The sequence below is a fragment of the Nomascus leucogenys genome, chromosome 5 (genome assembly GCF_006542625.1).
Source record: "Nomascus leucogenys isolate Asia chromosome 5, Asia_NLE_v1, whole genome shotgun sequence".
NCBI lineage: Eukaryota > Metazoa > Chordata > Mammalia > Primates > Hylobatidae > Nomascus > Nomascus leucogenys.
This window is the reverse complement of record NC_044385.1, coordinates 41,161,002-41,174,855: the sequence shown is the minus strand read 5'-3', so window position 1 is coordinate 41,174,855 and position 13,854 is coordinate 41,161,002. Positions and strand designations below refer to the sequence as shown.

At 44.0% G+C, this 13,854-nt stretch overlaps 1 protein-coding gene across 1 annotated transcript in view; it reads left to right on the top strand.

Annotated features, from left to right (window-relative positions):
• The first annotated feature begins 4,612 nt into the window (after positions 1-4,612).
• Positions 4,613-13,854, top strand: part of TM2D1 (TM2 domain containing 1) — a 44,185-nt gene continuing 34,943 nt past the window's right edge. The window contains exons 1-2 of the mRNA XM_003265159.3: positions 4,613-5,224; positions 6,392-6,465. Of these exons, the coding sequence (XP_003265207.1) occupies positions 4,875-5,224; positions 6,392-6,465 (424 nt within the window). The 5' untranslated portion in view covers positions 4,613-4,874. The remainder of the gene's footprint in view (positions 5,225-6,391; positions 6,466-13,854) is intronic.

Sequence of the window (13,854 nt, the reverse complement as noted above, 5' to 3'; positions counted from 1 at the left end):
TGGCAGACCTGGGTTCACCGCAACCTCTGCCTCCCGGGTTCAAGCGATTCTCCTGCCTCAGCCTCCCAAGTAGCTGGGACTACAGGCGTCCTCCCCACGCAGGGCTAATTTTTGTTTTAGTAGAGACAGGGTTTCACCATGTTAGCCAGGATGGTCTTGATCTCCTGACCTCAGGTTATCTGCCTGCCTCGGCCTCCCAAAGTGCTGGGATTACAGGCTGAGCGACCGCGCCCGGCCTAAGTAAAAGTTTAAAGGTTCGTTTTCTAGGCTATACACTGCAACCTCCGCCTCCTGGGTTCAAGTGATTCTCCTACCTCAGCCTCTGGAGTAGCTGGGACTATAGGCGCGTCCCACCACATCAGGCTAATTTTTTGTATTTTTAGCAGAGTCAGGGTTTCACTGTGTTAGCCAGGATGGTCTTGATCTCCTGACATCATGATCCGCCCACCTTGGTCTCCCAAAGTGCTGGGAATACAGTTGTGAGCCACTGTGCCCGGCCCTAAGCTACACTTTTTTAAACAGTCATGTATCCTACAAAAATGTAGTGTTTCAACTACTATTTTGGGAGAATCTTTTTTTAATTTTTCCTTTTTTTTGTTCAAGCCATCTGCCTTCCTTGGCCTCCCAAAGTGCTAGGATTACAGGCTTGAGCCACCACGCCAGGCCCAGGAGGAATATCTTAAGCAAAACCATTGTCCTACTACAGTAGCTAGTATGTGCTTCTAATGTAACAAGTATCAAACAATTATCAAATAGTATTTAACTGTTTGTATTTTCTCTTACCAAACAGGAAGTGCTTACCTGCAGGGTTTTTGTCTCAGTTTTTGAGTCTAGGGTCTAGCTTCATGCTGAGTACATAGTAAATGCTCAATTAAAAACAATTTTTTTTTCCTTTTTGGAGGGAGAGGGAGGACCGTAAAAAAGGAAAGAAAGGGAAAAAAAAGGAAGAAAAAAGAGAGAGAAGGAAGAAGTCCATTTAGAATAGGAAGTTTATAATTGAACTACTAAATTTCTCACTTACATCATTTAAACCTGATTTAAAGCATAAATATTATGTATAAATGTCTTAAATTAAAAATAGCGGTGGGACGCGGTGGCTCACGCCTGTATTCCAGCACTTTGGGAAGCCAGAGCAGGCGGATCACAAGGTCAGGAGTTCGAGACCAGCCTGACCAACATGGTGAAATCCTGTCTCTACTAAAAATACAAAAATTAGCCACGCGTGGTGGCGTGTGCCTGTAATCCCAGCTACTCAGGAGTATGAGGCAGGAGAATCGCTTGAACCCCGGACGCAGAGGTTGCAGTGAGCCAAGATAGTGCCACTGCACTCCAGCCTGGATGACAGAGCGAGACTCCATCTCAACAAATAGTGGCGGGGCGTGGTGGCTCACGCCTGTAATCCCAGCACTTTGGAGGCCAAGGCAGGCAGATCACAAGGTCAGGAGTTTGAGACCAGCCTGACCAACATGGTGAAATCCTGTCTCTACTAAAAATACAAAAATTAGCCAGGCGTGGTGGCGTGCGCCTGTAATCCTAGTGAGAGGTGACAGTGAGGGCTGGCAGTCCTCACAGCCCTCGCTTGCTCTCGGCGCCTCCTCTGCCTGGGCTCCCACTTTGGCGGCACTTGAGGAGCCCTTCAGCCCACCGCTGCACTATGGGAGCCCGTTTCTGGGCTGGCCAAGGCGGGAGCCGGCTCCCTCAGCTTGCAGGGAGGTGTGGAGGGAGAGGCGCGAGCGGGAACCGGGGCTGCGCGCAGCGCTTGCGGGCTGGCTGGAGTTCCGGATGGGCATGGGCTTGGCGAGCCCCCACACTCGGAGCAGCTGGCCGGCCCTGCCGGCCCTGGGCAGTAAGGGGCTTAGCACCCAGGCCAGCGGCTGCGGAGGGTGTGCTGGGTCTCCCAGCAGTGCTGACCCAGCGGCACTGCGCTCAATTTCTCACCGGACCTTAGCTGCCTTCCTGCAGGGCAGGGCTGGGGACCTGCAGCCCGCCATGCCTGAGCCTCCCTCCCCCTCCATGGGCTCCTGTGCTGCCCGAGCCTCCCCGACGAGCGCCACCCCCTGCTCCAGGGCGCCCAGTCCCATTGACCACCCAAGGGCTGAGGAGTGCGAATGCACAGCACGGGACTGACAGGCAGGATCCACTGGGTGAAGCCAGCTGGGTTCCTGAGTCTGGTGGAGATGTGGAGAACCTTTATGTCTAGCTCAGGGATTGTAAATACACCAATCAGCACCCTGTGTCTAGCTCAGGGTCTGTGAATGCACCAATCGACATTGTATCTAGCTGCTCTGGTGGGGCCTTGGAGAACCTTTGTGTGGATACTCTGTATCTAACTGATCTGATGGGGTCGTGGAGAACCTTTATGTCTAGCTTAGGGATTGTAAACACACCAATCAGTACCCTGTCAAAACAGACCACTCGGCAGGACATGGGTGGGGCCAGATAAGAGAATAAAAGCAGGCTGCCCGAGCCAGCAGTGGCAACCCGCTCGGGTCCCCTTCCACACTGTGGAAGCTTTGTTCTTGCACTCTTTGCAATAAATCTTGCTACTGCTCACTCTTTGGGTCCATGCTGCTTTTATAAGCTGTAACACTCACCGCGAAGGTCTGCAGCTTCACTCCTCAGCCACCCCCCCCCCCCCCCTTCACTCCTCAGCCAGCGATACCATGAACCCACCAGAAGGAAGAAACTCCGAATACATCCGAACATCAGAAGGAAGGAACAACTCCAGATGCGCCACCTTAAGAGCTGTAACACTCACCGCGAGGGTCCGCGGTTTCATTCTTGAAGTCAGTGAGACCAAGAACCCACTAATTCCGGACACACTAGCTACTCAGGAGGCTGAGGCAGGAGAATTGCACCATTGCATTCCAGCCTGGGTGACATAGTGAGACGCCGTCTCAAAAAAAAAAAAAAAAAAGCATAGGATGGACAGGTGCGGTGGCTCTTGCCTGTAATCCCAGCACTTTGGGAGGCTCAGACGGGCAGATCACCTGAGGTCGGAAGTTGGAGACTAGCCTGATCAACATGGAGAAACCCCGTCTCTACTAAAAATACAAAATTAGCCAGGCATGGTGGCTCATGGCTGTAATCCCAGCTACTCAGGAGGCTGAGGTAGGAGAGTAGCTTGAACCTGGGAGGCGGAGTTTGCAGTGAGCAAGGTTGTGCCATTGCACTCCAGCCTGGGCAACAAGAGCGAAACCATCTCAACTCCATTTCTGTCTCTAAATGAATGAATGAATAAAGCATAGTAATGCTGCAAAGTTGTTTTATTATGAAAATTTTAGGGCCGGGCGCCGTGGCTCGCGCCTGTAATCCCAGCACTTTGGGAGGCAGAGGCGGGTGGATCACCTGAAGTCATGAGTTGGAGACCAGCCTGCTCAACATGGTGAAACCTTGTCTCTACTAAAAATACAAAAATTAGCTGGGCTGGTAGCGGGCGCCTGTAATCCCAGCTATTCGGGATGCTGAGGCAGGAGAATAGCTTGAACCTGGGAGTGGAGGTTGCAGTGAGCCGAGATCATGCCATTGCACTCCAGCCTGGGCAACAACAATGAAATTCCACCTCAAAAAAAAAAAAAAAGAAAATTTAAAAACATAGTTTATGTTTAAATATTACTTCAAATAGTTGTATGTCTTCCAGAATATATATTCCAAAATGAGGCCAGGCACAGTGGCCTCACACCTGTAATCCCAGCACTTTAGGAGGCAGAGGCGGGCAGATCACTTAGGCCAGGAGTTCGAGACCAGCCTGGCCAACATGGTGAAACCCTGTCTCTACTAAAAATGCAAAAATTAGCTGAGCGTGGTGGCGCACGTCTGTAGTCCCAGCTACTCAGGAGATTGAGGCAGGAGAATCACTTGAACCAGAAGGCGGAGGTTGCAGTGAGCTGAGATTGTGCCACTGTACTCCAGCCTGGGTGACAGAGCGAGATTCCATCTTAAAAAAAAAATTTACTTCTCATAAAACATTATACCAGTGTTCTCAAAGTGGGGTCCCTGGACTAGCAACATCCACATCCCTTGGGATCTCCTAGAAATGGAAATTATCCAGTCCCTCCCTACATCTTTTGTATCAGAAACTCTGAGTGCGGGGTCTATCATTCTGTTTTAATAACTACTACAGGTGATTCGGATGCTACTCAAAGTTTGAGAACCACCAAAGTTAGTGCTAAAGTATGGATGAAGAAGCACCACTCAAGTTCAAATTTTTATACTGTTAGACAAAAAAAAAGATTAAACTTTAAGAAAACATTTTTTTCTCACTATTAAAGTTCCCCACCACAGAACTTTTAGAACATATAGAAATTTAAAAACAACAGATGGAGGAAAAAAATCTTCAACTTTTCACTTAATCATAAACTATTATAATCATAAACTTGTTACAGTTTCCACCCCCCAAATTATCCCCTACCTAAATTGTCACTTTTTTTTTTTTTAAAGGTGTAATGTCTCTTAGAGTTTTTAAGTTCTGTTCGTGGCAGCCTTCCAAAATCCTTCTCTAAAGTTACAGGAGGACATTATGTCAATTAGTAAGAGCGTAGATCTTAAATCTGGCAAACATCAATTTCATTCCGACTGAGTCACTTAGTGACTAAGATCAGTGTGTTTCAGCGTCTTTGAGCCTTGTTACTTATCTGTAAACCCAACTCCTATCAGGGGTAACTGCGATGATGTCAGGAAAGCATTGATTCCAACCTCAGGCGCCGCTGGCACTTTCAGAGGACCGAGAAGCCTCAGCTAAGGGCGCGGGAATGAGCAGCGGGTGAAGCACCTGATTGCCTAAACCACTCGTTTCCTTCCTCCAGCACTCAAAGATCAACCTTAGCTCCTTCCAAGGGTTCGTGGGGGAAAATTCGCCCCGAGGGACTGGGTACATGCATATTTTAAAAGAGTCTCCCAATGTGATTCTACGGGCTCACAGACAGAAGAACACGCGAAGCGACGGAACTGGCCTCTATCCTCTGCGAGGTGCCTTTAAGAACCTCGCCCTGTTGCCCTTCTCCCTCCCGCTCCTGGGCGGAGGCGGAAGCGGAAGTGGCGACAAAGTGTCGGTCTCCAAGATGGCGGCCGCCTGGCCGTCCGGTCCGTCTGCTCCGGAGGCCGTGACGGCCAGACTCGTTGGTGTCCTGTGGTTCGTCTCAGTCACTACAGGACCCTGGGGGGCTGTTGCCACCTCCGCCGGGGGCGAGGAGTCGCTTAAGTGCGAGGACCTCAAAGTGGGACAATATCCTCTGTGGGGAACACCCCTCCATGGAGGCGAGGTAGAGTTGGGGTCGCAGGTGGGTCGCTGCCCTCAGGACTGGCTAGGGCTGTACTGAGTGAAAACGATAATCTGATCTGTGGCTTCTAATGACTGAAGGATCCCTGAAGGTGAACAGAGTTGTGGAGATGGGAGGGCCAGAGGCCACCCTTTGTGATTTCCTTATGATTTTACTAGTCATTGGCGCTTCCTCTTCTGATCTACTTTTTTTTCTTTTTTATCAGTGTGCTTACTTGTTCAATAAAACATGTAGCTCCTGAAGTATGCCAGGCCCCGTTCTAGACAGTAGTAATACAAAGATGGATAGTCTCTTACCCTGGAAATGTTTGCAAACTCTTCCTAGGGGAAGACAAGTAATAACGATCTAGCCGATGTGTGTTGCCCATTTATCGTTAACTTTATGTATATTATGCATATTACCTCATGTCATCCTCAAACTTCATGAGATGCTAGACTGCCAGACAAATTTCTTTCTGTTTTCTTTTTTTGAGACAGGGTCTCACTCTGTCGCCCTGGCTGGAGTACAGTGGCGCGAACTCAGCTCACTGCAGCCTCCGCCTCCCGGGTTCAATCAATTCTGCCTCAGCCTCCTGAGTAGCTGGGACTACAGGCATGCGCCACCACACCCGGGTAATTTTTGTATTTTTAGTAGAGACGGAGTTTACGCCGTGTTGGCCAGGCTGGTCTTGAACTCCTGGTCTCAAGCGATCCGCATCCCCCTCAGCATGAGTAACCGCTTGGTGCCTCAGTGGATAAATTTCTGTTGCACTTTGTAACCTTGGGTGGCTTATTTGAACTCTGTTTTCTCATGAGTAAAAACGTGGATAATTATGAGGCAAACTTAAAGGTTTATTGTAATGTTTATGTATTATTATATTATTTGTAGAGACAGACTTCTCATTATGTTGCCCAGGCTGTTCTTCCCAAACTCCTGGGCTCCAGTGATCCTCCTGCCCCAAGTATTACTTAGCAATACTAAAAGTATATTTGTACATATGCTTATTGACTTGGACAAACTAGCAGCCTCTATTTACATGTGAATATCAACATGAGTATATAATATGAATAGTAAAGGCATGATAATGTGTTGTGTTGGAATGTAGTCCGTATTTCCTTAACTTTTTTTTTTACATATATTTGTAAAGATCCAAAAATAAATGATGCTACGCAAGAACCAGTTAACTGTACAAACTACACAGCTCATGGTAAGACTTCAAGAAACATGTCTTTAAAAATAATTTTAAAAACATTATTTCATAGGTCAATGTATGATCACTAAAGGCAATTAATAAAGGCATTTTTTCTAAATTATAACATTATTATTCAGTTTCCAGAGTAACTTAAAATTGGAGAACTAGCTAGGGGTTGTCAATATTTAATTTAAAAAAGAATCTTACTTGTTCTGAAATGGTAAAATTTCACCATATAAACAATAACAGGGCTGGACGTGGATGTTCCCAGATTCAGTTAGGCAAGTGTACTTATATTTAATATACTTTATTTTCCCCAAATGAATAAGCATATCATTCCCTCACATGGAAAGTCTTCCTTTTATTTTCCTTTAGCTCTCCACTTATCTATGAATACTTACCTGATAGTTCTTGGCTAGTGCTGTAATACCTACAAGTCCTTTATGCTTCCCGGCAACTTCATCACTATCGTTTATGTCACTTTGATAAATGTCATTTATATTACTTTGATTACATTACTTTGGTTTATATTTGAGTATATTTATTTGATTTGGGGTATATGTTTGTGTGTGTGTATTTAACATTCACGTGGCACCAAAATGATTTTTTACATGTTTATGAATTTATTTATCAATAATTCTTAAGTGGATTCAACATTTTATTCCAGAAGATACCTAACTGGAGGGCAGGAGGGCAGACTTCTTTTGGGGCAGAAATTCTTTTTAGTTGTGTCATTTCCTTTGAAATCTCCATATATACAAAACAACCCTCTAGGCTAGAAAAATGCTTTTTTTATTTTTATTTTTGAGACACCTGGCTGCCAGCTTCCCAGTAGGAAGTGAGATGCTTGAGTTACACTACCATTCACAGATTTCTAGCATCTTTCATATGAATGATTGAAACAACTATTTGAGAACTCTTCTTTATGTGTAACTCTATTCTCTACTCTGAAAACTATGATATAAAAGACTTCGAAGTGTAAAACAGGCAAATCAAAGGATATTTGTAAGTTAACTACAAAGGAAAGGATTACTTACAAAGTTCCTTTAAATGGCCAGGCATGGTGGCTCACGCCTGTAATCCTAGCACTTTGGGAGGCCAAGGCGGGCGGATCACGAGGTCAGGAGTTCAACACCAGCCTGGCCAACATGGTGAAACCCTGTCTCTACTAAAAATAGAAAAATTAGCCAGGTGCAGTGATGGGCACTTGTAATCCCAGCTACTCGGGAGGCTGAGGCAGGATAATTGCTTGAACCTGCGAGGCAGAGGTTACGGTGAGCCGAGATCGCGCCATTGCACTCTGGCCTGGGTGACAGAGCAAGACTCCGTCTCTGGGGGGATAAAAGTTTCTTTAACTGTAATATATCTAAATAAAATAAATGTATACATACTAAGCAATATCTCCTCTATAAGGCATATATTATCTTATTACTTTTCTTTCTGGGGGGTCTCATTATGTCACCCAGGCTGGAGTGCAGTGGTGCCATCTCAGTTCACTGCAACCTCCGCCTCCCAGGATCAAGTGATCCTCCCACCTCGGCCTCTGGAGTAGCTGGGACTACAGGTGTGCGTCACCATGCCCAGCTAATTTATTTTATTTTATTTTTTGTATTTTTGGTAGAGACAAGGTTTCGCCATGTTGCCCAGGCTGGTCTCAAACTCCTGGGTTCAAGCAATCCGTCTGCCTGGGCCTCCCAAAAAAAGTGCTGGGTTTACAGGCATGAGCCACCAGGACTGGCTCCCTGGCTTTTTTTTTTTTTTTTTTTTTTTTTTTTTAATTGTAGAGATGAGGGTCTCCCTATATTGCCCAGCCTGGTCTTGAACTCATAGGCTCAAGCAGTTCTCTTGCTTTGGTCTCCTAAAGTGGTGGGACAACAGGCATGAGCCACTGTGCCCGGCTAATTGCCTTTTTTAAAACACACAAAAGCTCATGGACTAGCTATGGTGAATCAGTTCTAACTCCTGATCAGAGACGGATATCAAAATAGCTCATGAAACATGCTTTTTGGTTCTAACATAGGAGAAAAATATTAAGAGTTGTGAAAAGTGTGAGTTAAGTGATCTCTCTCATTCTTCCAGCCAAAATTATTTTTCCTTTGTTTTTTTTCACTGAGTATATGAAGAACTATTGTGAAATTCTCAAACTATGTTTACTTTTCTTTTTCTTTCTTTCTTTTTCTTTTTTCTTTTTTTTTGAGACAGAATCTCGCTCTGTCGCTCAGGCTCGAGTGCAGTGGCACAATCTCAGCTCATTGCAACCTCTGCCTCCCGGGTTCAAGGGATTCTCCTGCCTCAGCCTCCCAAGTAGCTGGGATTACAGGCATGCACCACCATGCCCAGCTAATTTTTGTATTTTTAGTAGAGGCAGGGTTTCGCCATATTGGCCAGGTTGGTCTTGAAGTCCTGACCTCAGGTGATCCACCTGCCTCGCCCTCCCAAAGTGCTGGGATTATAGGTGTGAGCCACTGAGCCCAGCCTAATTTTCTTCTTTCTTTTTCTTTTTTTTTTAGACAGGATCTCACTCTGTCACCCAGGCTAGACTGCAGTGGCACCATCTTAGCTCACTGCAACCTCCACCTGCTAGGCTCAGGAGATCCTCCCACCTCAGCCTCCTGAGTAGCTGGGACTACAGTTACATGCCACTACACCTGGCTAATTTTTTGTATTTTTTTGGAGGGGTGAGTAGCGGTGGGATGTACCATGTTGCCCAGGCTGGTCTGGAACTACTGGGCTCAAGCAATCCACCTGCTTGGCTTTCCAAAGTGCTGGGATTACAGACATGAGCCACCACACCTGGCTGTTCAATTTTCATAAACTAATGTTTGGGTAGGGATGAACGTGAACACTGTTTTACAGAGGGGAGTTTGGGGCTAGTCAGTAGGAATTGGGACAAAAGGCAAAGGAAATTCATCTATGACAATAAATTGATGTGATCTTAAAATGGTTCCTGGTTATCTCAGTATCATTCAACAAGCGCATTTGTTTATTGAGAAAGTATTTATTGGTAATGAATAATTTAAAACTAAATTTACTTTATTAAGACAATTTATATTACAAAGTATTGTTATTTATTGAGAATTTGTTCATTTATTTATATTTATTTATTAAGAAATTATTACGTGGCAGGCATCTGCTTGGTGGCATAGGTGATATACAAAAGAAGACATAATTCCTGCCCTCAAGAAGTGTTCTGTCAGCCCGGGCGAGGTAGCTCACACCTATAATCCCAGCACTTTGGGAGGCTGAGGTGTGCAGATCACGTGAGGTCAGGAGTTTGAGACCAGTCTAGCCAACATGGCAAAACTCCGTCTCTACTAAAAATAGAAAAATTAGCCAGGCGTAATGGCACACGCCTGTAGTCCCAGCTACTTGGGAGGCTGAGGCAGGAGACTTGCTTGAACCTGGGAGGCGGAGGTTGCAGTGAGCCAAGATCACGCCACTGCACTCCAGCCTGGGCAACAGAGCCAGACTCTGTCTAAAAAAAGGAAAAAAAAAAAAAAAAAAAAAAGAAGAAGTGTTCTGTCTAGGTTACATACACATATATCAGCAAGTATTTTCAATTTTTCTATCACAAATACAAAAAATATTTAGATTTTACCTCCAGAAAATCTCCTTTGACAAAAGTTTTCTTTATTTTCTTAAGTTTGTATTAAAGTATAGTATGTTTACAGAAAGTGCATGTAAGTATAATTCAAATGATTTTCACAAACGACACACCTGTAAATGCTTCCAGATCAAGAAACAACATTATCAGCATGGCAGAAGCCCTCTTCATAGTCTTTTATAGTCACTACTCTGCCTCAGTGGGTAACCACTATTTATTCTAACTTCTGACTGTAAATTAGTGTTGCAAACAGTATATTATTTTTTATCTTTTTATTTGGCGTTAGTTTCAAACCTACCGAAAAGTTAGAAGAATAAGAGTAGTACAAAGCACTCCACCCTAGGCTGAGCGTGGTGGCTCATGCCTGTAATCTCAGCACTTTGGGAGGCTGAGGCGGGAGTTTAAGACCAGCCCGACCAACATGGAGAAACCCCTTCTCTACTTAAAAAAAATACAAAATTAGCTGGGCGTGCTAACTCATGCCTGTAATCCCAGCTACTTGGGAAGCTGAAGCAGGAGAATAGCTTGAACCCGGGAGGCAGAGGTTGCAGTGAGCCAAGATTGTACCACTGCACTCTAGCCTGGGCAAGAAGAGTGAAACTCTGTCTCAAAACAAACAAAAACAAAAAAACCCACAAAACTCCATCCATATACCCTTTACCCAGATTGACCAATTGTTAACATACTCTCTTTCTCTCTCTCTGTTTGTGTATATAGTTTTTTCTGCCTCTAGAAATACTTTTGTGTTTTTCTGTAGAGATGTTCCAGGTCAGATGTGATGGCCCATGCCTGTAATCCCAGCACTTTGGGAGGCTTAGGTGGGCAGATCACTTGAACCCAGGAGTGCTAGACCAGCCTGGGCTATGTGGTGAAACCCCGTCTCTACAAAAAACTAGCTAGGCATGGTGGCGCACACGTGTAGTCCCAGCTGCTTGGGAGGCTGATGTGAGAGGACTTACCTGAGTCAAGGAGGTCAGGCTGCAGTGAGCCCTGATTGTGTCAGTGCACTCTAGCCTGGGCGACAGAGCAAGACCCTGTCTCCAAAAAATAAATAATAAAAAAATGAAAATAGAAATATTTTCTTAACATACAGTTCAGTTACAAACTTTAGTAAATTTAATTTATTAATACACATGCCTTAATCCATATTCTTATTTTATCAAATGACCCAACTAATGCCTTTTTAGCATTTTCTCCCAGTACAGAATCCTAAAATCAGATTTTACATTTAGTTTTCTTTAAATTGGTGCATTTTCACAACTTTCTGTGTTTTTTATGGCATTGACTTACGTGTTTGATGACTATAGCCTCCCTTTATTTTAATAGAATGTTCCTCATTGGGACTGTCTGATATTTCCTTATGATTAGACTTAGGATATACATTCCATGCTGTAAAGTAACATAATTGATGGAGTGTCCTTCCCAACATCTCACATGTGGGGGCACATGATAACTATCTCTTTCTCCTTGGTGATGTTAATTGTTTATCACTCAGCTTTTTCTACTGTATAGTTAGTATTTTTTTCTTTGCAACTATAAATAATCTAAAGGGATGCTCATTAAGGCCATGCAGGTATCCCCCGCCACCCCCAGATTTACATCCCATTAATGATTCTGGCCTGAACTATTCTTTTTTTATAGAATGGTCAACAGTTCGTTCCATAAAATGGAAAAAGTGTTCCCTGCAACTATTCTTTATTCTGATAGTTGCAAAATGATTATTTTCCAAATCTAGCACTTTCAGAGGAGAACTCTTTTAATGCTAAAAATATGGAGATGGGGTTGGCTCTTGCCAACTTTTTCTCTCTCTTTTTTTTCTGGAGATGGGATCTCACTCTGTCACTCAGGCTGGAGTTCGGTCGCAGGATCTCTGCTCACTATAACCTCCACCTCCCAGGCTCAAGTGATCCTCCCACCTTAGCCTCACCACGCCTGGCTAATTTTTGCATTTTTTTTGTAGAGATGGGGTTTCACCATGTTGCCCAGGCTGGTTTCTAACTCCTGAGCTCAAGCAATCCACTTGCCTCAGCCTCCCAAAGTGTTGGAATTACAGGTGTGAGCCACCACACCTGGCGTTTTTTGTTGTTGTTGTTTTTGGAGACACAGTCTCACTGCTTTGTAGCCCAGGCTGAAGTGTAGTGGTGCGATCACGGCTCACTGCAGCCTCCATCTTCAGGGCTCAAGCGATCCTCCTGCCTCCCCCACCCAAGTAGCTGGGATTACAGACATGCATCACCAGTCCCAGCTAAGTATTTTTTGCAGAATTGCCCAGACTAAATTTAGTCTTTTTTTTTTATTGTTATGAAACTTCATTGTCTGATTACATTATTTCTGGTTTAACATTTCCGTATTTGAAAAACATCACTGCTTTCTATACCAGGTGTGGTGGTGGTGTGTGCCTGGCTGTTCGGTAGTCTGAGGCTGGAGGATGTCTTGAGCGCAGGAGTTCGAGGCCACAGTGAGCTGTGATCATGCCACTTCACTCCATCTTGGGCAATGGAGTGAAACCCTGTCTCTAAAAAGAAACCAATAAAAAAAAACCACACTGTTGCTTTTTATAATGAATACTCTGTAGTTATTGGCTTGAATTGATACTATCTAAATCCTAGACATTGGTCAGAACCAAACCTTTTTGCAAGAAAACTGCAAATTGAATCGTTTTCAGGCTTGTAGCATGTTGCTTAATTTTGTCTACTAGGTAACATTTACTGATAACTGGCTTCTTTTTTTTTTTTTTTTTTTTTTTTTTTTGAGACAGAGTCTTGCTCTGTCTCCTAGGCTGGAGTGCAGTGGCAGTATCTTGGCTCACTGCAAGCTCTGCCTCCCGGGTTCACACCATTATCCAGCCTCAGCCTCCCAAGTAGCTGGGACTAGAGGTGCCTGCCACCACGCCCGGCTAATTTTTTTTTTTTGTATTTTTAGTAGAGAAGGGGTTTCACTGTGTTAGCCAGGATGGTCTCGATCTCCTGACCTCGTGATCCACCGGCCTCGGCCTCCCAAAGTGCTGGGATTACAGGCGTGAGCCACTGCGCCCGGCCATAACTGGCTTCTTTGATCTTGTCATATTGATTTGTTTATTTTTGCTTATTGCTGAAATCAGTGTTAGCATGGGGTAATTATGATATAATGGAAAGAGTATTGATTAAGAGTAATGAGTTTTAGTCTAGGATTTAGAGAGTATTATTTGCTCTTTAGTCAACTCATTTAATTTCTTGGAACCTCAGTTTTCCTGTTTGTGAAAGGAAAAAAAAAGAAATATTGTGAATTTGCTTACTTAACAAGTTCTTCTTTCTTACAAGGATGAAATGAAATCATTATAAAATATGTCTAAACAAGTAAACTCTAGGGTTGTAGGCTTCTTTTGAATTGATTAATTTCATATCATAAAATCTTACGTTATTTTTATAGCCACTCACAATGTTATATTCACTTCTTTTCTAGTCTTCTAAGTGTTGAATTTCTCTGATTTCCTAGAGTGGGGAATCTAACTCTCTTTGTGTGTGTGTGTGTGTATATATAAAATTATATACATATATAAAATTATATATATTATCTACATATATAAAATTATATATATAATTATCTACATATATAAATTATATATATATAATTTCTTGTGGGGGGGAGTTGGCGGAGAGTAGAGGGAGGCCTTGCTCTGTCACCCAGGCTGTAGTGCAATGGCAGGATCATAGCTCACTGCAGCCTGGATCTCTTAAGCTCAAGAGATCTTCCTGCCTCAACTTCCCGAGTAGCTAGGACTACAGGCACATGCCACCATGCCTGGCTAATTTTTTTTTTCT